The sequence below is a fragment of the Myxocyprinus asiaticus genome, chromosome 6 (assembly GCF_019703515.2).
Source record: "Myxocyprinus asiaticus isolate MX2 ecotype Aquarium Trade chromosome 6, UBuf_Myxa_2, whole genome shotgun sequence".
In the NCBI taxonomy this organism is placed as follows: Eukaryota; Metazoa; Chordata; class Actinopteri; order Cypriniformes; family Catostomidae; genus Myxocyprinus; species Myxocyprinus asiaticus.
In genome coordinates this window covers 38,927,103-38,954,231 of record NC_059349.1, presented here as the reverse complement: position 1 = coordinate 38,954,231, position 27,129 = coordinate 38,927,103, and the positions used below count along the sequence as shown (strand labels likewise).

Here is a 27,129-nt window from a genome sequence, read left to right as displayed (position 1 = left end):
GACTGTCTGTTTTTTCAACCAGTGGCAGATTTAGGGAGTTTTTCGGAAATCTATTTGAAAACGCTTATTTTTGTAATTCCGTTTGGTGACTAATGGCACCGACGTTACATACTTCAGCTTTTATAAGCTACTGCTGCATTCTTCAATATTAGAAGATTTTTAGATTAAAAAGGCAGATGACCAGTCTCACCTACGTCATTCTTGAGAGGAAATCACTGTAGTGACGTTTCTTTGTTATCTGGGAATGATGAATACCATACAGCTTAATATTCAATTCTCGTGAAACAAAGTCACAAACTTTTCAAACGATTCATGCGCTTACTCTGTGATTGGATAAAAAGATAATTTATGTCATGACGTCACGTGAACGGTCGATCGATTTAGCCAAGAGGGAATGAGGCGAACTTCCGGTATGGTGCGTTGCCGTTGAACAGGGACCACAGGACATAACTGCCAAAAAACAAAATGCGGTAGGCAGTTGTTATAACTGAAAGAGACATTAAAAATACAATGCACCTCAGTATTGTTTTTTAGGAGTTTTAAATAAATGTGGTGTATGGTTATATGGCCTAGGGGCTTAGTGACGGAAGCAATCGGGTTGGCTGATCAGTCGTCTATCGATCGGTATTAGTGCGCGAACTCTGTGCGCCGTTGAACATGGGGACGAGATCGAGCCGTTTACACGAGGAGGCTGTTTCCACACCTTTCGATAAAGATGACATCAAGAGAGAGTCTTGTCGACGAATCCGAAGTACCAGGCCCACCAGCCTCATGGTGGAGTTCTCCGGTAGCTTCGACCATGATTCAGAGGCAAAGGAGGAGGGCAGCGACTCGGATACCGGGCAGCAAGCGAGCAGCGACAGTAGTCCCGCGGACCGCCATATGTCGCCGTCGCTGAGCAGTCAAGCCTCGCCGACGGACGAGAATGGAGGCGATGAGAAACGTGAGGAGGACGGCAGTCCGGGAGGCCCTGTCAACGGGGAGGAAATGGGCCGTGTACCGCAGCGCACTTTCTCGGAGCGTTTGCCCGCTGGACGCCATTCTTCCGGGAGCGGTGTCACTGCGAGGTCCGCACGGGTGAGAGGGACTCACGCTCGACCGGTGTCCGAGGCGTGGATCGGCCTCTACAGAGTCAATAACCGCCACGGTGGTAAGTTGAAAAGCTGGTAATTCCGTTCCCTAAACAATCGTTTCAAACGTTACGCCCTGTTGATTCGCTGTTTCCAGTTTTGTCACATTTAAACTGCAGTGTTTATAAAGAGTTGTATCCGAAAAATGCAGCCTGCAGGTTTGTCCAGAACTCAAAGTTCCAACAAAAACGCAACGTTAACCAATGTATGACAGTGTGTATAGGTATATTTTGATAAATGTATGCTATTTAACCTTAGAGGAAATGTGGAATGCACCGATCTGACCTGTACGCAGTAAAAATGGAAAGAAACTTGACGCACTATTTGGGGTTCCTCAGATGCCACACCTGCGGAACCCGCTGGAGATCCTCCAGTCACCCTTTAAAAGGATGTTCCGGGTTCAATACAAATTAACTCAGTCAACAGCTTTTGTGGCATAATGTTGATTACCACAAAAACAATTTAGGCTCGTCCCTTGTTTAAAAAAAAAAAAAATGCAAAAATTGCAACAGTTACATTTAGACACTTAGAATTGAAGTGAATGGGGCCAGTCTATAAAATACACACTGTTTTAAAAGTAAAGCCACAAGATGTATAATATTTACATGTTAAAATTATTTTAGTGTGATAAAATTGCTTACTAACCTCATCTGTGTAAAGTTATATCCAATATTACAACTTCGTTGTCATGACAATGAAACCCTTTAATCCTGGTACTGGATATTACTTTACTATACAGGTAAAGTTTGTAAGTGATTTTATCACACTACAATCATGTTAACATCTATAATGTTTACATATTGTAGATATACGTTTGAAACGGTGCGTATTTTTGTGTTCATTGACTGGCCCCATGTACTTCGATTGTTAGTGCCTTAAGCCCAAAGTATACTTTGGTAAGATGCAAACACTGAGCATCCGCGTACAGAACGCGTGACGCAGCTCTCGTCATCAGCAGAGTGCTCGAGTACTGAATCCGCACAGTCCGATTTTTCTAGGATGCACATGCACCTGGAATTATTTGCACTTATTTGTGGGTCCACAAGGTGGCAACACTCACATTCCAGCCATTGCTGTCACGAAGAAACGCTAGATGTAATCGCCGTGAAACATCAGGTGACAAAGGTAAAAACAACAACAGTGTGAATGTCAAGAATGCGTGTGTGAGGAGGTCTGGATATACCTGCATTTGTATAATTCGAGTCTGAAGGACTGTAAAAACATCTTTATGGGTCTGAACTCCTGAAGTGAAAGTCTGCTGTCTCATAAAAGTCATAGCGCACATGCGTCATATACAATGTACTTTGACAGGCTCGTGATAAACTGTACATAGACACTGAGCGTTTGCGTGAAAATCGAAGTATACTTTGGGCTTTACTGTAACTGCTTTTTTTTTTAATAAACTAAAGATGAGTCCAAATTTTTTAAATGTTATATATGCCACAAATTCGGTTGATTGAGCTTAACTTGTATTGAACCAAGAACATTCCTTTTAAAGGAATCTCAAATTACCTATTTACGTACTCCGGGATCTTCAATATATGTTTCAAGAGTCTCAGAGCATTTCTCCTATGATGGGGTTACTGAAGGAACCACTGATAGTTTTTAGAGTTCTAGCAGGAGCTAAAAGTCTTTTAAAGAACTGAAAGGATGTCTGGATAATCTTCATAGGACTCTTAAGGTGTGGCAGCAGAGGAACCCCAAATGGTGCCTCAAGTGTCTTTTCATTTTTACAGTGGATGCTTCTTTTTTAGGTACACTCAGGTGATTAAAAGAGATTAATGGGTCTGCACAAGAGTAATGGGCTTGCAATGTAATTAGGCTTTGGATTTATAGGCATTCCTGACAGGATGATCCAAGCTAGATTGCGAGGAAAAGAGCAAAGGTAAACCCGGTTTACTGATGGTTTGCACATCTTTATGCGTGGTATATTGTTTTACACTACATGTGTGAGTTGGCCACGGTCCAGCAAAAGGCCTCGTAAAAGTGGGCCATATGGGTGCATGCTAGGGATGTAAAAAAATATAATATTGTATCATACGACATGACGCTCTTGATACAATAGCATATGTATCGTTTGATACATAATTAAATATATAACTGGTAGCGTTAATACAACTACTGCCTTAGAAGTGTTTAAAACCAAGCAATGCAACATTGAGAGCGGCAAAATACAGTCTCTGTAGAGACAGCTCTGGGCACTCACAGCCCAGTAGTATCCAACAGCAGAACAGAGCAGCTAGTCTGAAATATTCGGGTCGAGAGCTCGAAGATCAATGTCAAACGGCAAGTAGATTGTAGCATTACAGCTTGTCGAATTAGCCAAACAACGGTGTCATGTCCTGGTGCTACATCAAACATGTTATTTTATTTACACAGACATCGCGCAAACCAGTAGAACTCGCAAAAAATGTGAGGCAGAAACACAGCAGAAGCAAGATTGCCTCTCTCTGCCAGCTGTCATGGTGCACGATTACTTGCAAAGCAAGACGCTAATCACAATCAAAAACCAGCTTATTCAAAAAACTGACATCGTAAGAAACCCACATGAGAATTATTATTCTCTGCTATTGATGTCGAGGATGCTGTATACGGAGGTAGGAAGGGACCAAGGCACGTCCGAATCCAGTGTTCATGTTACATCATGTCTACTGAGATACCGTCATCTGATCGATTTTTGAAGGCAGCATAGATGTATCCAACACAGCTGTTGTTGGTGTGTACGTCCATTCATTCTTTCGTTGTGGTTTTGGGATTTTGAGGAGAGCGTGTATGATTTCGTATGGACATACATCAATCACTATATCAGTGTGTTACTGAAAGATAATAAACTGCAAAAAAGTCATAAAGACAAAGAAAGCGTGAATAAAAAACGCTGTGCTGTTTCTCCCAGATGCAGTTGAGACTGAATCTAAGCACAAAGGCAACATTTCTAGCAAAATGATCGGTTGTTTCAGTGGAGTACCTGTGTTAGTTCAGCTTCAGATGTGTGTGTGTGTGTGTGTGTCATCTTGTCACCATGCATGTTCAAATCAGACAGTCACACTAAGAAAGAGCTGTGAAGTTCTCATATTTGGGTATGTAAATGCAAGTTTTCCGATCGGACGTTATTTCCTTTTAAATCCGCTTGTAAGTTTAAACATTTGTTTGGCGGGTGATTGACTGGTGAGAGGTGGCGCTTTGCTGCTGTCCGGGACTCATCAGGACGGTGTTTTAAACCTCAGATGCGATGTGTTATTTGACTACCTCTGTATGTGTTTTTTGTGATCCAATCACAAAACATTTTGTACCTTGTTTACAACTATATTTAGCGCTGACCATTTGCAATCGGATCATCCGAAACGCATCTTATTACCAGCTGTAAACAGGGTCTAAAATGACTGCAGCTAGAGCTAGGGAATGCTATAGAACAACTTCCGACAGATGTCCCACCCACATTCGTTTGGCCAGTAAGACCACCAGGAAAAAGGTGGATATAAAATGATCGTTTTCTCTCTTTCCAGCTATTCGTTGCCCCTTCTGCACCAAGCCGTTCCCTGGAGGGCGGATTGAGGACCACCTTTTAAGCTGTCTCACTTCTCCACCTCTCCCTTATAATAGTAAGCATACAATTTGTTTTTCTCATTGTCTATTTCTCTTTATGTCTGGTTTTAAAGGGATAGTTTGCTTAAAAACTTGCGCTTTTCGAACAATATGAGGGTATGACTTTCTTTTTTCCGTGGAACACAAAAGGAGATGTTAGGCAGAAGGTTAGTCTCAGTCATCATTCACTTTCATTTGATATTTTCTGTGTACAATGAATGTCAGTATTGACTGAGGCTAACATTCTGCCTAACATCATCTTTTGTGTTCCATGGAAAAAATGTTAAATGACAAAATATTTATTTTTTTGGGATCCTTTTAATTTTATTGCATCTTTGCCCATCAGCGGATGTGCTTGCTAAGGACAGTGGAGAGTGCTCTATCTGTCTTGAAGACCTGCTGCAGGGCGAGACCATCGCCCGACTGGCCTGCCTGTGTGTCTACCATAAGAGGTAACCATAAATTATACTAACCACCTGGAATTACAACCTGATATTAATGCTTTTAAATCAATGGACTGTACAAATGGATGCTCTCAAAAATGTAATGGTTTTGTTTGTATTTCTCTGAACAGCTGCATTGACACTTGGAGCAAAGTGAAGCCGTGCTGCCCTGAGCATCCTTTTGATTGATTCATGTGTCCATGTGGAATGACACTTTGGCTCAGGTGAGCTTGTGCATTCACTAAAGTAGATTTATGTAGGTTTCACCCTTTTGTCAGATTAGTTATCTGTTCTCTGTCTTATGTTCAATGTTTAGTTCCCAAAAAGTGATTAAATCAAACAGAGATTATATAAAAATCTCTGAGGTGGTAGATGGCTGTATAGTTAAAAATAAGTGTGTGTGTGTGTGTGTATATATATATAGAGCTGTCAGAATGAATGAGTTAACGCATGCGATTAAAAAGTTTAACAAGTTCATTTAAATTAATCGCGATTAATGCATTTACCATTAATAAAGCATAAACACTGGTGTGAAGTGCGGAACATTTGTAATGTGTCTCCGCGGTAACACGCTCAACAAGCCACGTGATAAGATGCGCGAATTGACCGTCTCAGATGCGGAGGCAACTGAGATTTGAGAGTCACTACGCCACCACAAGGACTTAGAGCGCATTGGGCTTTTTTTAAATTGGGGAGAAAAAAAACAAGAAAAAAACTATCACCAAATTGCTGAATGTGACTTTTTTTTTTTTTTTGTCTGCAAACGCTTTTCATGGTAAGTTTATCTGACGCAAATCATGAACGCAGCTTCACGATTGCAATAGGAAAGCGGATAGCTACAGTCAACCAGCAGATTAATATTGTGGATGATGAGTTTATGAGAGATTTAATGTGCATTACAATGAATATGCAACCAATGGGGAACCTAGTTCTTTCAATTAGTCAAACTCCCACTTTGAGGAAATGTTTAATGTTACTTGAATTGGTGCTATTTTAGTGCATTTATTTCTTTATGCTGTGGAAGGCTTTGTTTGGAAAATAATAATAAAGCATTATATGGTTACATATTGTTTTCTTTCCAAAGATGGAAATAAATGCATTTTGACAAGAAAATATATATATTTAGTGTAAAATTGTAGCACTTTCAAAATATGCAGTTAATCGTGATTAACTACAAAAATTATGCGATTAATCGCAATTAAAAAAGATTATCGACTGACAGCACTAATATATATATATATATATATATATACACACACACACACACACACACACTCTCACCGACCACCTTATTAGGTACACCTACTTGTTCATTCGATTATCTAATCAGCCAGTCATATGGCAGCAATGCATAAAATCATGCAGATTGTCAGGAGCTACTGTTAATGTTTACATCAACCATCATAATGGGGAAAAAATGTGATCTCGGTGATTTCGACTGTGGCATGATTTTTGGTGCCAGACTGTCTGGTTTTAGTATTTCTGTAACTGCTGATCTCCTGGGATTTTCATGTACAACAGTCTCTAGAGTTTACTCAAAATGGTGCCAAAAACAAAATACATCCAGTGAGCATCAGTTCTGCGGATGGAAACGCCTTGTTGATGAGAGAGTGCGCCCAAGGAACAGGGTTGAGAACCACTGATGTATATCATTGTCCATTAAGATGCTTTCACCTTAACATGTTTTATATTTTCTGTGTCATCACTTTAGGAGACAATAACCCCTGCAGGAGCATATATTGTATTATTAGAGGATTGGGAAAAAGACACAAAGGAAAAGAACAAATAACAAGAATCAGCACTTGTGGCCAGCTGAATAAGTCTGGCTCAAGTAGGCCTGGCTTTAACTATCTGATGTGACTCTTAAGACTTGGTTTATCTTTGCTCTAAAGCACCTGTCTGAACAGCAGGTTTGCTCTGCTTGCTTTTCCTCTCTTAATTCTTGACTATAAAGCTCAGACTGAGATGGAACGGAATAGACTTCAACATAAGAAAAATAAATGTAAATGGAGAAAAAAGTTACACACAAAACGTCGCTTTGTGGACATTTTGATGTCTTGGCGTTTGGTGTGGCATTCTGGGAAAACCGCAGCTGGCGTTGCATTGGCTTGAATGATCTACTTCCTGAATTTGTAGAGTTTCTCAAGCAGATCCTGGATGGAAAAGAAATTGGTTATACATGCGTAAATATTGCACAGGTTTACATACGAGGCATGATGTTTTGTATTTTGAATGATACTCAATATGTTTTGGAGATGTTTTCTTTTGTGTTTTTTTTTTTCCTTTTTTGTTACAAAGGCAGATTGATATTTCCTGTAGATTAATTGGATTTAAATTCATGCTGTGATTTTATCCACATAATTGAGGCAAAGACTAAACTCCCTCTTGTTACCGCGTTAAGTTCTTTTACACCTTTTGGTCTGAATGCTTTTACTCGGTTGAACTGTACAATGTTAACAGACCAGAGCACTACTTCCACTAGTAGTTAATGGCTGCATCATTGGTTGCATTGAAGTGTGTATAAGTGTGTGCTCATATATTTTGATGCTGGTGACCTGACTTTGCTCAAGGTGTTATGTACTAGTCTTGGAGGACAAGTTTGGCTTGATTTGTGTGCAGGAGATGAAGGCAGACAGTGAACATACAGCGTACTGAAATAAGAATATGCTTTTCGAAAATAGTCGATTAGAGAGTCCTAGTGTAAAGGCCCTCTCTAATGTGTTGTATGCATGTGAATCAGACCATCTGTGGTGTGGAGATGTATGTCAGGCACAGTAATGCCATATGGCACATGCCTAGCCTGAGGATGGAGATTTAGAACAGCTGATAGTTAATTATGACAATGTCATCGACCCCGTGGAATGAATAATGAACAGGAATAAATATAGCAGAGAGGCAATAATCCGGGGGGGCCCTGCACCAAGATGCTTGTTAATTTTTTTTATCTTTCAGATGACATGTTTATGGGATTTTGATTGTGGGTTGGGGATTGTTTTGTAGTGTTCAGTTGGTCTGTTACCATTTTGCCTTAGCTTGAGGGTTTTTATTTTGAGCTTTGATTTCAAAGAGGTTTTCTGAGGTTTGTCAGTAAAGCACTGAAGATTGCTTTCCTTACCTCATCAGAGGGATGTCGTCTCCTACCTTTGAAAGTATTGTAATGTGTTTCCTTTAAGGAGAGTCAAACGGTTCTTTTCCTTTTGAATATATATATTAAAAAAAAGCCAGGTGCGTGAGAGTCAAATGAAAGAATCGTCTTTACAGTTACATTTGTTTAGTGTTTATGGTGTACTACATTGTGGACAGTGGAGGGAATTGTTGTCTGAGAGTATTTTGAAAATCTGTTAAGCTTAAAATCTGCAAGTTAGCGTTTGCCTTTTCTTTAATTTTTGGTGCCATACCTCAATATTTCCATATTGACAATACTAATTTGGGGCTTTGCTAACTCCAAAGGTGGTGTTTTTTTTTATATATATATGATTACATATACAGTATAAATACCATAGAAAGTTATGTTTACTTTACCCTCTTGATCCTGTGTGTTTTGACGGTGGTTGGTCAATTATGAATGAGGTGGGAATGTTCTTTAGGTCAATATGATTTGCATATATTCACATCCCCTGGCACAGACAATCCGCCTTCATTCTGCTAAAGAACAATTGAGTATTTATTTATTAAAGTGTAAATATGTATCACATTTCAAAATTGCTTTGTCTTTTGTTTGTCCATGATGCAGTTTCTATGCTTAAATCTTTTGTATGTCTGAAAAATTGTTTTTATATGTATTATTTTTACAATAAATATGCTTAAGTGTGATTATGGCGGTTTTCCTTTCTTGTTTTTGACCACCTTTCCTTAAATAAAATAACTGTTATTGACATGTCATTGATGAAAATGATACCACATATCATCAGTGGACAAACTGACCGTGATCTGATTTTACCCTAGTTTAACCTTAAATTCATGAAAGTGACATTCAATGGAAGATCTTTGACTTTGAGCCACTGTGGCGGAAGTACCTTTGTTTCCTCTTTTTTTACATTTGTTTGTCTAAAGCTAAGATTTTGCAGTAGTCAATCACATTTAGCTGTTTATGATAGAATTTAATGAACTTTTATGTAAATTTTAGCATATGCTCCCTTACCAAATGGAGTAGTTTCTACCTGGAGAGAAAGGAAGCAGAGTTAAGTGGGTTTTGCCACTGTGATGAGGAGGGCATGGCCGGGCTGTGATGGTGCATGGCCGGCACTGAATCAGCTGATCAGCAGGAGAGCGAGATAATGGGGAGCTGGAGGCATCAGTTCGAGAGAGAGATGCACACGGCCGCGTTGCATGTGTGTCTAAAGTTTGTTCATGTTTGTTTTAAGTTAAGTTTCTGATTAAACTTTTTGTTGACTGTTCAGCTGATTCCTGCCACCTCCTTGCCCGTCCTTGTACTGTTACAGCCACATAGTGTCATAATCCTGTATATCCTATATTTTGACAGCATTTCTTTGAAACTATTTACCCTGATCAGAGTAAAGCCGTTTCACCTGCTAACCATGCTGAGATTTCCAGATCGGGAACGTACCAAGCCATGCTCTAGTTGAAATGCTACTGCAACCTATATGTCTCACCATGCTCAGAACCGTTCGGCCCAAATTGATGGTGGAAAAGAGCTTAAAAGTTTGTAAGATAATGTCTGAGAAAGTGCACTAACTACAGTCAAGTTGAATTGCATTATTTCTGCAAATGTGAACAAGCTTCCTCAAGCTGAACTGCAGAGTCAAGCAGGACTTGCCAGTCTATCTACATCATTTTTATGTCTTTATACAAAACTACAGCTGCTTAAAATTTGTACATATCAGCATTATTTTAATAAAATTCTGGTTAACTCTACGTTTGTGGTTTAAAATAAAATTAAAAAAAATGCAGTGGTAAAATACGGTTGCATATGTTAATTAACTTATTAGTAGCCTATATACAGAGTGGCACCCCAAAAAACGGGGCCACTATGTTTGATTGCTCATATCTTAAAAATGCATAAAGGCGTTTGCACGATTTTTGGCATCCTTCTACAACTTTTTATATACAACAAAATAACGGCAATGTAACGTCATCGTGAGCAACAACTTACTATAAATAAATAAAGTGATTAGTTTGGCCGCAAAAAATAAGGCCACATGGCGAAAGAGAAGCATTGAAGTTTGCTGCCATTGAAAATCTAGCTAAACGATTTACTTATTTGTAGCAAGTTGTTGCTCATGATGGTGTCACAGTGACGTCATTTTGCTGTTTACAAAATAGTTGTAGAAGTATGCCAAAAATCATGCAAATGCTTTTTATAAGATATAAGCAATCAAACATAGTGGCCCTGTTTTTGTTTTTTGTTTTTTTTTAGCCAACCTTACCCGATATTAATAAATTATGTAAAAATGTTAGTTGTTAGGTAATGGTACCAAATGCATTAACTAATGTTAACATATGTAACCTTATTTAAATTGTCAGCAATGCAACAATTCAAAATGTACACATTGAGAAAGGAACCCAGTGGTGTGAACTACTCCATTGATAACTTGTATTGCAATTATATGCAATCTGAACTTCTTCGCTGCAGATTTTCCACACTGAGGTTTTTGACAATGATGTAATCGAAGGATGTGAAACCTACTTCAGCCTGTGTGAAACAAAGGTGAGGCATTAAACAAAAGAGATCTCTGTGTGCACAGACCACAAGTAACAAGACTGTGGAGAAAAAGTGAAGTATGAATTATTATTATTTTTTTTTTTACTTTTACTCAGTTTTGGCTTTAATAACATCCATATCCAAAGTAATTAAATTTGTGTAAAAATTATGTGGAGATTGCTTGAAGATTGAATGAGGATGTAGAATTATTGTCTGAACTGTATATCTATAATAAAACCCTAATTAATCAGTGAACTCTTTAGAATAAAGTGATAACATCATTTGAAGTAATTGAGAACAAAAGCCAGTTTTTCGTACTGAATGTCATGGATGAAGTGTCTCTTTAATCAACTTTTATTCAACAAATTATTGATTTGTCATTGTAGTGCACTCAGCCTTTCTAATTCAATTAAACTGATCATTTGATTGACAGTAAAACCAGTTAAACAGCAGGATATTTAGAAATGTAAAACTGATGGTACAATTTGGAAAATTAACAAATATAGGACAAACTGGGGGCAACTGTAACATCACAATCAAGCAATAAATTGTTGAAAGTTTCTCAGCATATGCTGTGTGAATTTCTTTCTATGCTTGGAGAAAAAAGGGACCATTTAACCTTATGAGAAATTTTCTTAAAACAAGAAAAGGCCTGAAAGTTATTATATATTTTTTAATTATTATTATTTGCTGTCTTTGCCGTAAAAGTACCGTATAAATAATTGAATACTTAAGTATTAAAGCAATAATATAATATTAATATTGTAATGTTATAGGCCTACATAATATAAGATTATTTTACACTTTTTTGAAGAAAATTGTTTATTTTATTTTTTGTTTAGTTTTTCAACAATAATATTATATTAAACATATTTGTGCTAAGATGTGTGCGCTTATTTGAGAGGCAGTGGACTACTATGATTTATTTGATACAATTTATAATTCTGGCTAAGTATTAAATTCATTATCCATTATCTAGTCTTTCTCAATGTATAAATAAATTAATGATACTAAAACGTTTTTCAGATATATTTCTTATGCCCAAGGATGGTGGGTCAATTTGTTGTCAGTGAGTTATAAGAAAGTTTTAAAAAAATGTACTATTTCCCCAGTATCACCTACTTATAATTTAGAATCAGTTTCATGTTCAATTTTTCACATCAATGAACTCCTAGCTAAAGGTGTGGACATACTGAATTTTACTGTAAACACACACACGAAGATAAATATTATAGACACCACTAATTGCTATTTTTTACCCTCTCTCTCTCTCTCTCTCTCTCTCTCTCTCTCTCTCTCTCTCTCTCTCTCTCTTTTTTTTTTTCATGATTGTATTTAGTATTCTTTTTTGGCACATCAAAAAGTCACTTCTACACCAGAGGCAAACTCTTTTCCTGTTCTATTAAAATTCTAACACTGCAATCTAACCACATCTTGATTAGGATGACGGACATACAGAGCCACGATACTGCAACTGAAAGTGATCCTGACTATGGAACAGCCCCACTAATGTATCCTCTCCCTCCATACATGCCACCTCCATATCCTGTGGGCCCTATCATGTACCCCACACCCCTTCCTGCACAAGGCGGCTATGTTGTACCCAACCTTCCACCAGAGGAGGCCGACTTCAGCAAAGCAGAAGAACCAAGTGCACCTGTAGTCATGACAGATACTTTACGTCAGTGTTTCCAAACGGTTTTTGTCTTTTGTACCCCTACAACCCCAAGGTTCAAGTACCCCTTCATCGACATCAAACCATAAATGGATTAGTTTTAAGTCATATTATACTGGATATTATTTAGCATTTTCACAAATGTTAGAATTTATTTACAAATTCCAGATGAGACATTTAACAAAAGTAAAGCAATTTGCACGAATTGAAAGTGGAATTTAAAAACCACAGAAGCTTAAAAATGTACGAAATATCACCCACAAGCATAACAATAAGAATGTTTGTTTGTTTTTTCTCTTAAACAGGTGTCTCTTATACAGCTGATGAAACTGAAATGATTGTGTCAGCATTTGATGATGAAACTATTCAGAAAGTGTTTATCAGGAAGGTGAGACTTGTGTGCCACCATAAAAGTAATGATGGCTCTAAATGTTTTGGTCCTCATTGGAATCTGATCTCCAGTCTCTCTTTCTACCTGCATAGGTGTTCAGTGTGGTAACACTTCAGTTACTAGTCACCTGTAGTCTGTGTTCACCTTCTCAAGCACAGTCAAGGCAGCCATGCAGGGTCACTTTTGGATGTACATCAGCTCATACATTGTCTTTGCAGTGGTGGGCTCGTGTCTTGCTATATTTTCCTCATTTAGTCGTGCTCATCCCTGGAACCTGCTAGGACTGGTGAGTCTGCATATAGTAAAATATCTTCATACTTTGCATTACATTTAGGTCTTTACACTCTGGAAATTTGCCTATGGATTAGAAGATGCTGCAAGTCTGCATTAGATTGCTTCACTTGATCCTTCTCCATATTCAGTGTGGAGGGTTAACTTGAAAACTGGCTGTGGATTTGAACTCTGTAACCTTAAAAGTATTACAGTGAACTATTAGTCTACACCGAGTTGCTTTCTCCTGTTTGCTCCTCAGTCTGCACAAAGTTTTTTTCTTTAGTACATTTACTAATAATCATATAGCTTGACCCATTGGACAATTACATTTTGTAACTTGGTGATTTCCTTTCTGTTAGAGATTGGTACAACCTGTACTTCCTCTTCACAAAGTGCAGTAGCCTATAGATGTATATGAAGGTTTAAAGGGATAGTTCACCCAAAAATGAAAAATCTCTCATCATTTTCTCACCCTCATGACATCCCAGATATGTATGACTTTCTTTCATCTGCTGAACACAAACGAAGATTTTTAGAAGAATATCTCAGCTCTGTAGGTCCATACAATGCAAGTGAATGGTAACCAGAACTTTGAAGCTCCACAAATCACAAAAATGCAGCATAAAAGTAATCCATATAACTCCAGTGGTTTAATAATCTTCTGAAGCGATGCAAGCACTTTGGTTGAGAAGTAAATCAATTTATAAATCCTTTTTTACTGTAAATCTCCACTGTCACTTTCAGAATGTGAAAGTGAAAGTAAAGATTTATAGAAAAAAAGGACTTGATTTGATTTGTTTCTCACACACACCTATCATATCGCTTCTGAAGACATACACTGATCAGCCACAACATTAAAACCACCTGCCTAATATTGTGTAGGTCCCCCTCGTGCTACCAAAACAGCTCCGGCCCATCGATGCATGGACTCCACAAGACCTCTGAAGGTGTCCTGTGGGATCTGGAACCAAGACGTTAGCAAAAGATCCTTTAAATCCTGTAAGTTGCGAGGTGGGGCCTTCATGGATCAGACGTGTTGGTCCAGCACATCCCCTATTGCACAGTCGGATTGAGATCTGGGGAATTTGGAGGCCAAGTCCAAAATTTCCTCAAACCATTCCTGAACAATTTTTTTCAGTGTAGCAGTGTGTGCATTTATTTATTAAATAAATAAATAAACATTAAAAAAAGATATACTTTCAAACAACATCATCTATTCTAGAATAAATCTTATGAACTGATGAAAAGAATGTATAGTCCCTCCCAGATGGGTTCAAAAGTGTCCAAATATCTGTAAGACCAAGATTTTTACACATCCTGTGAAGTGTCACTGTTGCTCTAGGGGGCTTACACACTTTTGCTTCACTATGATCAAGGACTGAGTCCATCAAAAGATTAAAGTCTCCTCCCAATATTATATCATGAGGGGTGCCAGCAGCTTGCAACATCCCTTCAAGATCTATAAAAAAAAGCTATGATCATCAATGTTAGGTGTGTAAATATTAGCCAAAATAAGACTTTGCCCCTGAACTTCTGCTTAAACAGTAATGACTCTTCCTAATTTATCTTTACTCTGTTTGAGATATTTGAATTGTAGATGTTTACTTATCAATGTAATGACTCCCCTGCTCTTACTTGAGCCAGCACTAAAGAAAACATGCCCACCCCATATCTTCCAAAATTTTTCAGCTTCCTGCAAAGAAAGATGCGTTTCTTAAAGAAACACTATATCATATTTCTTACATTTAAGAAAATGAATAACCTTCCTTCCTTTTTATGGGGTGCCCCAAACCATTCACATTCCATGTGGAGAGAGACAATCCACTCATATTAACATTTGACATTTTGACATAGAAAAAATAGATTGTATAACAAAAATAAAATTATAATGACCACATTCCAACATTAGAGCAACAGTCAAATCCCAAAACGAAAACGTGCGCATTAACCCCGCGACAGTGCCAACCAGCGTCCATCCCTCTAAACTCAAACAGTCCATGTACGCCTACGAGAGCCCCCGCGACAACTTTGCCATTGGATTGCTCAAGCTGGTGCTTCTATACAAATTTTGTGAGAGAGTATTACATAACAGAAAATATTCTATAAAACAAACTCCAGCCAATAAGCGTAAAAAACACAAAAAAGGTGAAGATTGCCCCGAAGGTGTGTTCCTCCACAAAACAAGCTCCAGCTGCTAGCGGAACCGGCACACAAAAAAAAAAAAAGAAAAGAAAGAAGGGGGCCATTCAGTTCCTCGGGCAGTTAAACGAATGTTCAGTGAGCCAGTCCATTCGGTCATTACACGAGTGCAACACATGCCCTAATCATTCCAATATCCTGCAAGAAATATTCAATAAACTTCAGCTGATATGAGGCATAAGCACCAAGAATGTGCAGATTCTTCCACAACTTTCCTGAGGGAGTGTTATTCCACAAAACAAACTCCAGGCGCTAGGCAGAGCCAACACAAAAAGAAACAAAAAAAGAGCCCATCCCCTTTATGAAGGGCATCGCTTGCTGTGGGCATGTAAATTTTTTGCGACCACCCATATCTATTCTCTGTTTGGCCGGAAACATCAGTGCAAAAGCGACCTTCCGTTGATGTAAGAGTTTCTTGCATTCCTTGAATCGATCATATTTCTCTCTTGTCGAATTCGCAAAGTCTGGGAATAAGAAAATGCTGTGGTTCTTCCAAGAAGGCCTTCCTTTACTCCTCGCCTCGCGTAACACAAGATCTTTATCGGATGATCTCAGAAATTTGGCCAGAATTGATCGGGGCCTGTCTCCCTCAGCAGACCTCCAAGCCGGAACTCTGTGAGCTCGCTCGATTTCCAGCTTATGGCCTGTTATGTCAAGCAGACTCGGAAAGAGCTCATCTAGGAATTTCACCATATCTCGCCCTTCTTCATGCTCAGGAATTCCAACAATTCGGATGTTGTTTTGTCGATTACGATTCTCCAAATCCTCCAGTTTTTCCCAGACACGTTCCAAATCCACCTTGGTTGCTAGTGGATTAGCAGCTAACTGCCTCTCCGATGACTCCAGATAATAAATCCCTATTTCAACATCTGCAACTCTTGTAACCAACTCAGTGAATTTCATCTCCATGGAAGTGATCGATTGACGTATTACAGCAAGATCTTCCAAGTCTGCAACGACCTTCGTCAGCCTTGCCAACACATTCATCAATTCACGCCGGATTTCTTTCAGTTCACCGTCTGAACTGAGTCAGGGGCTTCTGGCCTGCCACTGAGGGGAATCAGCCCGACCACGTAAGTGTCTTTTAATATCTCCAGAGTCTGAGGATTTTGAATTCTGATATATTGTCTTCCCAAAACAATTAAGGATTAGGGTGTATCGAATCTCACCGGTTTGTGACACAAATATTATTAAAACTAGCAAAGTGTGCAGAGCTCGCCATTCACATGTCCGACCCTGGCATGGCGCCCCCACCTGACAGTGGTTTTAATGTTGTGGCTGATCAGTGTAGATTTAACCACTGGAGTCATATGGATTACTTTTATGCTGCCTTTATGTGATTTTTGGAGCTTGAAAGGTCTGGTAACCATTCACTTGCATTGTATGGACCTACAGAGCTGAGATATTCTTTTAAAAATCTTTGTGTTCTGCAGACGAAAGAAAGTCATACACATCGGGGATGGCATGAGGGTGAGTAAAAGATGAGAGAATTTTCATTTTTGGGTGAACTATCCCTTTCAGTAAGGGATGTACAGTCTGCCAGTCATTATTGCAAAATAATTCCAGACAGGTTGAAAAAGGTTTATCTATTATCCCACTTTTATTACACAGCTACTTACCAAATGAATGGAGAAATTGGCATGGAATATTGATGTGAGTTGAAATTGTCTAGTAATATGAGATGAGAGAGTCTGTGGAGTGTATAAACAGATATATAACTAGTATACAGTACAGCTATGTAGGAAATCTGTTGACAACAGACAATTATAAAGTGTAGCTGTCATTATACATAAAATATTTTACCATAAAATGCTCTGATTGACCAATCATTAACAAAAGTTCCTAAGAGCTGTGTAATTATATTTAATATAACTTGTATTTAATGTAATTAATGTAATTTAATGAAGCTGTACATGTCAGCCATTACTTCTGCAATTCATTATAACATCATAAACTCTGTTTATATGTCTCTGTAAAACTGTTGTGTTTTTATGCAACATGTACTTGTATCACTGCAGTCATTGGTCACCCTGAGTTTGTCCTATATGGCTGGGAACTGTAGCGTCAAATAACAACACAACTGCTGTGATCATTGCTTTAGGATCGACTCTGGTCATCTCATTCACCATCATCAATTTTTCAGCCCAGGTATGTTCAGTATCTCCATACCTTACACTAATCTCACATCAGCTATTACTAGTTAAAAGATACTATGATGAACATAAAATACATAATGCCTATGGCCACAAAAAGCGTTCTAATAGATACAGATCTGAGAAGAATACTGAAAAAATTGCAGTCCTAATTGTGTTGCTGAGTTAAGATGAGCCTTGAACCACAGTTGTAAAGAGCTACACAGTTCCTTACTATGTATCACCATGGACAACCTTGATCAAGCAACTGCAGGAGCAACTTATCTCCTCTTAAAAATATTAGATCAAAGAAACCACTGAAAGATAATCTGAGCTTTAATCTGTCTAATGTAGTTGCTTTGCTACCTCTAAGCTAATTTCAGTTATGTATTTTCTGATTTTCAGCTCTTATTTCAGACTCTTTCACTATTTGTAACGGCATTCTGCTCATACTATCTGTCGATTTACTCATGTTCGGATTCTTCAGCATCTTTTTCTACTCCCAAGTACTGCAAATTGTCTACGGATGTCTGGGAGCCCTTTTGTATGCACTGGTAAAGCATGATCAATATTAATTGGCATCAGAATTTGATCAAATCGAAAACTACATGCAAAAATAAATAAAAAAAAATGCAATTGTCAAGTATTAAGAAAATAAGTCCAAAAGTTTGGACACACCTACCCATTCTTTATTATTTTTATTTTCCGCATTTTAAAGAATAGTAAAGTCACTGAAATTAATTCAGTGTGTCCAAACTCTTGACTGGTATTGTATTACATAGGTGAGATTGTACATGACATAATTTGCTACTCTTTGTTTCTATCTCTTCTGTAGTTCCTGGCAGTGGACTGTCAGTTGGTGATGGGCAAGCAATCATACAGCCTTAATCCTGAAGAGTACATCTACGCTGCTTTAATAATCTACCTAGACATCATTATGATATTCCTCTACATACTTATGATTATGGGCGGAGGTTCCAAAAACTAAACCAATACATACAGATCCATGCACACAAATAAATAAACATATACAGTACATCCTCAGTGGCACTCCAAATCTGCACACACATGCACAGTACATGACTTCTCATTTTCGAAAGGATTTAATGAAACCACTGCAGCTTGGGGCCTGGGTAGCTCAGCAAGTAAAGACGCTGACTGGAGTCGCAAGTTCGAATCCAGGGCGTGCTGAGTGACTCCAGTCAGGCTTCCTAAGCAACCAATTGGCCCGGTTGCTAGATTGGGTAGAGTCACATTGGGTTAACCTCCTCGTGGTCGCTATAATGTGGTTTTTGCATGGTGAGTTGTGTGTGGATGCCGTGGAGAATAGCGTGAGCCTCCACACACACTAGGTCTCCGTGGTAACGTGCTCAACAAGCCAAGTGATAAGATACGTGGATTGACGGTCTCAGATGCGGAGGCAACTGAGATTCGTCCTCCGCCACCCAGATTGAAGCGAGCCCCTACGTTACCATGAGGACCTAGAGCGCATTAGGAATTGGGCATGCCAAACTGGGGTGAAAAAAATAAAAGCACTGCAGCTTATCCAGGATACTTCAGACTGGCTGATATTCAACTGTCCAAGTACTCTAACATCACACCTCTGCTACACTCCCTATTCTGTGCCAAACACTTGTCCTGGCATACAATGCAGTTAATGGACATGCACCCTCCAACATCCGGTCCATGCTGATGCCTAGACTGACCCACTTCAACTGACCACCATGGCACGCCTTGTTACACCCTTACCAAAGAGCCCTCACCTCTTTCAACAATCCTTGGATTAATTTAAAAATAGCTTGTTTGGCTATTAAAACAACAGATCTTGTTTATATTCGTACAGCATGCACTTCTTTTCCTAGCAGAAAACCTTATGCATTTCATGCTTGTCATCTCATGCAGTTTTTGTAAGACACTCTGGATAAGAGTGTTTGCTAAATGCTTTAAATGTAAATGACACATCTCCAGTGATAGCAAACATGTAGATCATGAAATCCTCTAAAATGTATATTTAACCATAATAATGTAACTGTACTCTTTCTTATTTATGCTTTAAATCAATGGTAACACTTTACAATAAGGTTGTATGTGTTAAATGTATAGTTCACCCAAAAAAGAAAATTCTCTCATCATTTACTCACCCTCATGACATCCCAGATGTGTATGACTGACTTTCTTCTGCAGAACACAAACAAAGATTTTTAGAAGAATATCTCAGCTCTGTTGGTTCTCATAAAGCTCAAAAAAACACAAAGTCAACATAAAAGTAATCCATACGACTCCAGTTAATCCATGTCTTCAGAAGCGACATGATAGGTGTGGGTGAGAAACACATCAATATTTAAGTCCTTTTTTACGATGGCATGAGGGCGAGTAAATGATGAGAGAATTTTCATTTTTGGGTGAACTATTCCTTTAACATTAGTTAACTACATGTGTTAACCATGAACTAACAATTAACCACTTTTATATTGGTTAATGTTATTATCAATACATATTTTGATTAATAACAATCATATTAAAATATTCCTTATGTTTACAGATTTTTCACATATGTACTGTATGTGTCTATCATGCAGTGCCAAAAAACATTAGCATAACAATATGTAATTCTCCAGAGTTCTTAAGTCACTATTTCCTAATGGGTCTTTAACTACAGACTATATCTCTATTCACATTAAATACCAAAAGTGTACTAAATGAGAAGAATCCTCTCTGTTTCACCACAGTTAAAAAATGATAAACATAACTTTTTAGAGAGAGAGAGAGAGAATCATTTACGAGCATGTACAGCCAAAAAAAAAAAAAAGTCTTCTCTTGTTTTGTGAACTTTGAGAAGGTGTATGATTCCATCTGGCATGAAGGACTCCTCCTAAAACTACTAGAAAATGGATAAAAAATAAAAACCATGTATGAAAAAAAAACTGGATTTTTTTTTTTTTTTTTTTAAGAAAAGGAGGGGTGAGTCCAAATTAAGCTGTCAGTTGAGCTTAATTTATACTGAATTCAGACAACTTAACATATATTCATTAACAAAACACAGCAAAAGGTAGCAAACTGCTGTACTCACAATTAGAACAACTGAACGCACAGAGTGTCCTCCAGTCTTGAGGACCGCATCTCTCCACTTATGCTTGCACTTTTTAGTTACACCATTTACATCATTCATCCTTATCCTAGGTAAAATCCATTTCTTAAATCAGTTTCCTTCTTTTGGCTTTTGAGCCTCTGACTGACTGAATTATATGGCAGAAAAAAAATTCTAATTGAGAAGGGAGCAGTCACCTGAAAGACACCTTTCACCTGAAACGTTCAATTACTCACCACAAACAGTTTAAGGATTAATTTGCTTTATTTAATTTATTGTACAATTGAGTTGAATATTTATATGAATATACTAGTTGCATTATACTGCACCTACACTTCAATCTCAGTAGGCCCAAATGTGACTCTTATGAGAATTTTGCAGAACAACATGTAGTTACAGAATAAATAGACTCACTGAGCATTTTGTTAGGAACACTATGGTCCTAATAAAATGCCTGACGTGGTCTACTGCTGTTGTAGCCCATCCGCCACAAGATTCGACATGTGCATTTTGAGATGCTATTCTGCTCACTGCAATTGTACAGCGTGGTTATCTGAGTTACTGTAGCCTTTCTGTCAGCTCAAACCAGTCTGGCCATTCTCTGTTGACCTCTCTCATCAACAAGGCCTTTCCGTCCACAGAACTGCTGCTCACTGGATGTTTTTTGTTTTTGGTACAATTCTGAGTAAAGTCTAGAGACTGTTGTGTGTGAAAATCCCAGGAAATCAGCTATTACATAAATACTTAAACCAGCCCATCTGGCACCAACAATCATGCCACGGTCCAAATCACTGAAATCACATTTTTCCCCCATTCTGATGATTTATGTGAACATTATCTAAAGCTCCTGAACCGTACATGCATGATTTTATGCAGCCACCTAATTTTGTGGTAATCAACATTATGCCACAAATGCTGTTGATTGAGATTAACATGTATTGAACACGGAAAAATTCCTTTAAGAGAGAGAATCATTGTTGTTCATTACAGTGTAATAACATATGACTCAATCTTGCAAAACATGGCCCCAGCCAACAGCTCACAATGTAATATAATTATGGATCAGGTCAAATGTCCTACACACAGATAATTTACCTGAAGGGGCTTTACCCTAAAATGGAAGACCCTAGGACTTTACCCCTTTAACTACCCAACTTTATCTTAGAGTAGCTTGCAAGTTATAGTTTCAAAGTGTTTATCAGTTTGTTTGAAAACTGTAAGAAACCACAGGCTGTCACAGAGACACTGCAGACACCGCATTTTTTTGTTTTTATTGTTCTGATATGCTCTTTCTCATTTCTTCATAGCTGTATTTATTCTCATTTATTGACATATTAAAAGCATCTCATATAAATCTACACTTTGACCCCAATGTGCTAAACTTTCTTCCTGTTCTTTTGACATTCTGACAATACAATGTAACTAACCACATTCTATTTAGGATGGCAGACAAACAGAGCCACAATACAACTCAGAGTGGTCCTAACTATGGAACAATTGCACCAATGGATTCTCCTCCTCGGTATATGCCTCCTGCATATGCACAAGGCACTGCCACAAACCTCTCATCTGTTCCTGCGGTTATATTGCACCCAAGCTGTCACCGAAGGAGGCAGGCTTCAATAAAGCAGAAGTATCAAGTGCACCTGAAGTGATGACAGGTACGCTACCACATTTGACAGGAAAGTTTCTTGCTGTTTGCAATGGCCATGTACACTTAATTATTTTATGCTGCACAATAGCTCTGCAACTTAAAAACGTCTGGGTATAGGAAGGCATATCAGGGATAGCTGTCACACATTTGACTCTGGTGAATATTTTTCAATGTAGGTTTAGTTTTGAAAGTCAGTTTTTGTATAGGCACTTGTATCTTAAAGGCTACAAAAAAGCTATTGGACATTTTCACCATTATTTTTCAGTAAAAAGATAGAGTTCACATGCTAACCTTTTATGACAACATCCCCTGCTATATGGGGTAAGTTGTCGCAACAGAACCTGACAATTCACAGCCTATTATAGGCTTTTCAGCCAAATTTAAACGAAAATAATTATCGTGCAACACACACACACACACACACACACAACATCATGAAGCAGCAAAAAACAAAACAAAACAAAAAAACAAACAAACAGTAAATTATTTTTGACCAACAAATATTGAAAATGATAAATAGTAGTGAAAAAGAAACGTGACATTTATGAAAAATACCCTTGTCCTTTTGCTTAAAAATGCCTTTTGTTTAAAATCTACTTTCATCAATCTAAACTTACTGTATCTAAAAATATAGGACCCACTTTATTTTAGGTGTCTTTAACTACTATGTACTTAATAAGTACATTGTATCAAATGCTTATGTAAATTCTTGTTGTTGCATTATAATGCACCTATACCTCAATCTCAGTAGGCCCAAATGTGACTCTTGTGAGAATTTTGTAGAACAACATGTAGTTACACAATAAATAGGCTCACTGAGCACTTTATAAGGAACACTATGGTCCTAATAAAGTGCCTGACATGGTCTTCTGCTGTTGTAGCCCATCCGCCTCAAGATTCGACGTGTTGTGCATTTTGAGATGCTATTCTGCTCACTGCAATTGTACAGAGTGGGTATCTGAGTTACTGTAGCTTTTCTGTCAGCTCGAACCAGTCTGACCATTCTCCGTTGACCTCTCTCATCAACAAGGCTTTTCCGTCCGCAGAACTGCCACTCACTGGATGTTTTTTGTTTTTGGCACCGTTCTGATTTAACTCGAGACTGTTGTGCGTGAAAATCCCAGGAGATCAGCAGTTACAGAAATACTTAAACCAGTCTGGCACCAACAATCATGCCATGGTCAAAATCACTGAGATCACATTTTTTCCCCATTCTGATGGTTTATGTGAAGATTAACTGAAGCTCCTTACCCGTACACGCATGATTTTATGCAAACACCTAATATAAAGTGGGACCAAAATATAATTAAAAAAAAATCTATCTTCATTATATAGCTGAATGTATGCTTGTGTCGTTTCATTGCATTGACTTGTTTACCCAACAGCTACAGCAAAAATACGATGAAATTGGAATTTTGGCTTGGAGGATAAAATTTACAACAATTACTGTAATTTAAAAAGGTTTTGGAACATGTTTAAAACCAACAATGCTAGAGTTCGAGAATATTTGAAGACATTAGACTTAAAACCATGTAGTTACTGAGATATGCCCCTTGAGACAAATTCCAAGTGTGACAACTAGCCCCGGTCTTCCCTTTAAGTGATCATAAAGCACGTTTGTTCTCTATAACCGATGACAATGATGCAGCTGAGAGCACTCAATTAATCACAGCATTATTTGAGGACAAAATTAGCAGAGCATTTATCAGGAAGGTGAGAACTATATTTGTGAATATGTGACACCATAAATGTGTTGGTACTCATTGTAATCTCACATCTCTGTCGGCACGTACAGGTGTTCAGTGTGGTAACACTTGAGTTAGTAGTCACCTTCAGTATAGTCTGTGTGTTCACCTTCTCAAGTACAGTTAAGGCAGCTGTGCAGAGTAACATTTGGGTGTACCTTAGCTCCTATATGATCTTTCTAATGGTGGCCATGTGTCTTAGCTTTTGTTCCTCATTCAGTCAAGCTCATCCCTGGAACCTGGTGGGACTGCTGAGTTTGTGTATTAATGTCTTCATACTTTGCATTACATCTATAACATCACATTACATCCATTACGGCCACCTATAATTATACAGTATGAGGACGTTTTCCATTAGATTTCCTCACTTGTTTGTTTTCCATATTCAGTTTTGAGGATGTGCATGTCCTTGATAGCTGGTTGTAGATTTTGACTATAATTAAATTAAAGGTCATTGCATGTTATTAGACGCAGAGCCTTTGTGCCATCTATTTCAAAACAAAGTTCCCTATTAAAAATCAATCAGAAAACATTTTTGAAAATTATAAGCTGGCCAGGAGGCAGGGAGTATATGTTGTAATTACACTCAACACATTAAACTCTTGTGTATCTGCAGTCAGTGGTCACTCTGAGTCTGTCCTACATTGTGGGAACTGTAGCCTCATATCACAACACAACTGCAGTTGTCATTGCATTAGGACTGACTCTGGTCATCTCATTCACCATTATACTTTTCTCTGCCCAGTTATGTTCAGTTTGTTTATAAATCACAATACATTGAGAATTACAAGTTACAAGAAATATTGTGGACATATAAATAATGCCCAAGGCCACAAATAAGCAGGTACAAGGATCTGAAAAGAATACTGAAAACTTGGAAATATGTTGGCATAAATAAAATGACATGTTTGATGTACTGAAGCACCAGGACATGCCACCGTTTGCAAATTCGACAAGCTGTACTGCAACAGTACAATCTACTTGCCATTTGCCATCGATCTTCTTGCCTATGTACTGTAAGTGTGTTGCTCTGTTTTCCTGTGAGCGCCTCTCCAGGGAGAAGACTGTTCCTTAGCTTTCAGTATTGTGCTTTTTGGTTTTAATTGCACTATAATGTGTTTGTTTATGTATTGTACGATATGGTATTGTATAGTGAGCGTTGTATCGTATAATACAATACGATACAATATTTTTTAACGCCCCTAAAATATTCCTTCACTTTAACTGCAAGAATTTGTCAACAGGGTCCAGCTTGACCAAATGGGACACTGATCACCCTAATGGTGACATCACACGAAACAACTATTTGAAACAAAACAACATAATACTACAAAAGAACTAAAACCTCTATAAATTCCTAATGATGACTATTTAAATGCCCCCATAACTTCCCTTTGACCATGGAATTATAATTTAATAATTCAAGAGCAAATTCCCCATAGCCTCAATTTTGTACTCAAAACTTTGAGTTATTAACTCTTAAAGCCTATGGATTTTTAAGATAAATAAGTTCAGTGAACTTAAATATTTGACTTATGAGCCCAAAACCTGACATTTCAAGTAAAACTAAATTAAGACAACTTGATATTTCCAGTAATGACAACTTTAGGGTTTACAGTGAAATGCATTAGATAAAATGGGCATCACAGGAACTATGCTTGGATGGTTGATTCATACCTCATAGGCAGATCCTTCAAGGTCACCTGGAGAGGAGAGGTGTCCAAGCCACGTGTTCCTCAGGGACCAGTGCTTGGAGCCCTCCTTTTCTCGATCTACACTACATCACTCGGACCTATCATTAAAGGTGCTGTAAGCAATTTAAATCCACGAGACTGAGCCGTTGAATTAGCCACACCCCCTCTTTCCAAAACCCTGCACTCCAAAGATAACAAATGAGCTTTATTGAGACCAACATCATGCAGAAACGTTTGTTTAAAACAACAGCAGCAAAATAGTGTCCTCAGCAGACAACTGTTATGAACAACATGGCTTAAAAATGGCAATAAGCCTCAATAATTCGCTGCAACTACAATACTGAGAACACGCAAAATGATTAACAGGTCAAAAGCGCTATTGTCTGCAGACCACAGACACATTTTTATTTGCTGTTTAGAGTCTAGTGCTGTCACAGAGACAGGTGAGATATCTTACAACATTTATTTCATTAATATATTTTAGGGAGTAGGATTTCTTTTGCATACCTCTCCATGAAAAAAAAAAAAAAAAATCACAAACAGCACCTTTAAGGCACATGGTTTCTCCTATCACTGCTCAGCAGGTGATACACAGCTCTGTTGTTTCTGCTTGACGACCCCACCGTTATAGCTCATATCTCTGCCTGCCTCTCTGAGATCTCAGCCTGGATGATGGAACGTCACCTTCAGCTCAACCTTGCCAAGGAATCCTGATCCAAGCTCTGGTCATTTCAAGGCTGGACTACAGTAATGCCCTGTTGGCCGGACTCCCAGCTAGCATGATTAAGCCACTGCAGTTGATCCAGAACGCTGCAGCACGTCTGGTCTTCAATCAGCCAAAGAGGGCTCACGTCACCCCACTCTTGATTTCACTCCACTGGCTGCCACTAGTTGCCCACATCAAATTCAAGGCTTTGACTCTGGCCTTCAGGACAGCAAATGGAACAGCTCCCTTTTATTTCAGTTCACTCATCCAGGTCTATGACCTAACTCTCTCTGCGGTCAGTGAATGAGCGGCGCCTGGCGGTCCTGTCGCAGAGGCACAAAGTCCATTTCACGATCATTCTCTCTCTCTGGTCCTCACAGCTGCTCTGTCTAAACTAATTTCTTTTTTACCACAATTTCAAGTTACATCTTTTTTTCACTTTCTTGCTTCTTTAAGACCCGTGTGGTCTTCACTGTTTGTAACGGCATTCTGCTCATACTATTTGTCGATTTACTCATGCATTTCAATATTTAACTATACAATAAAAAACTACATGCAAATGCCTAACAAAATAATTAGCATCTCTTTGTTTCTATCTCTGTAGCTCCTGGCAGTGGATTGTCAGTTGATGATTGGCAGGCAGAAATACCACCTTAGTGCTGAAGAGTATGTCTTTGCTGCCTTATTTCTCTACCTGGATCATTATGATATTCCTCTACATACTTATGATTCTGGGTGGTGGCTCCAGAAACTAA

At 38.3% G+C, this 27,129-nt stretch overlaps 1 protein-coding gene and 2 pseudogenes across 1 annotated transcript; all 3 read left to right on the top strand.

The window, feature by feature from the left end:
- The first annotated feature begins 365 nt into the window (after window positions 1-365).
- Window positions 366-8,968, top strand: LOC127442577 (E3 ubiquitin-protein ligase znrf2-like). The gene is made up of 5 exons (XM_051700716.1): window positions 366-1,150; window positions 4,634-4,729; window positions 5,059-5,164; window positions 5,287-5,379; window positions 6,867-8,968. Exons 1-4 carry the CDS (start codon window positions 658-660, stop codon window positions 5,342-5,344), a joined length of 753 nt encoding a protein of 250 aa, XP_051556676.1. The 5' UTR covers window positions 366-657; the 3' UTR covers window positions 5,345-5,379; window positions 6,867-8,968.
- Window positions 8,969-12,260: 3,292 nt separating this feature from the next.
- LOC127442727 (protein lifeguard 1-like) lies at window positions 12,261-20,262 on the top strand (annotated as a pseudogene).
- A 2,283-nt stretch (window positions 20,263-22,545) lies between these two features.
- On the top strand, window positions 22,546-27,129 carry LOC127442726 (protein lifeguard 1-like; annotated as a pseudogene).

Coding starts and splice junctions, on each gene's coding strand:
- LOC127442577 (XM_051700716.1), top strand. CDS start 658: ATGGGGACGAGATCGAGCCGTTTACACGAGGAGGCTGTTTCCACACCT. Junction 1,151..4,633: donor AGTCAATAACCGCCACGGTG/GTAAGTTGAAAA, acceptor CTCTCTTTCCAG/CTATTCGTTGCCCCTTCTGC. Junction 4,730..5,058: donor TCCACCTCTCCCTTATAATA/GTAAGCATACAA, acceptor TTTGCCCATCAG/CGGATGTGCTTGCTAAGGAC.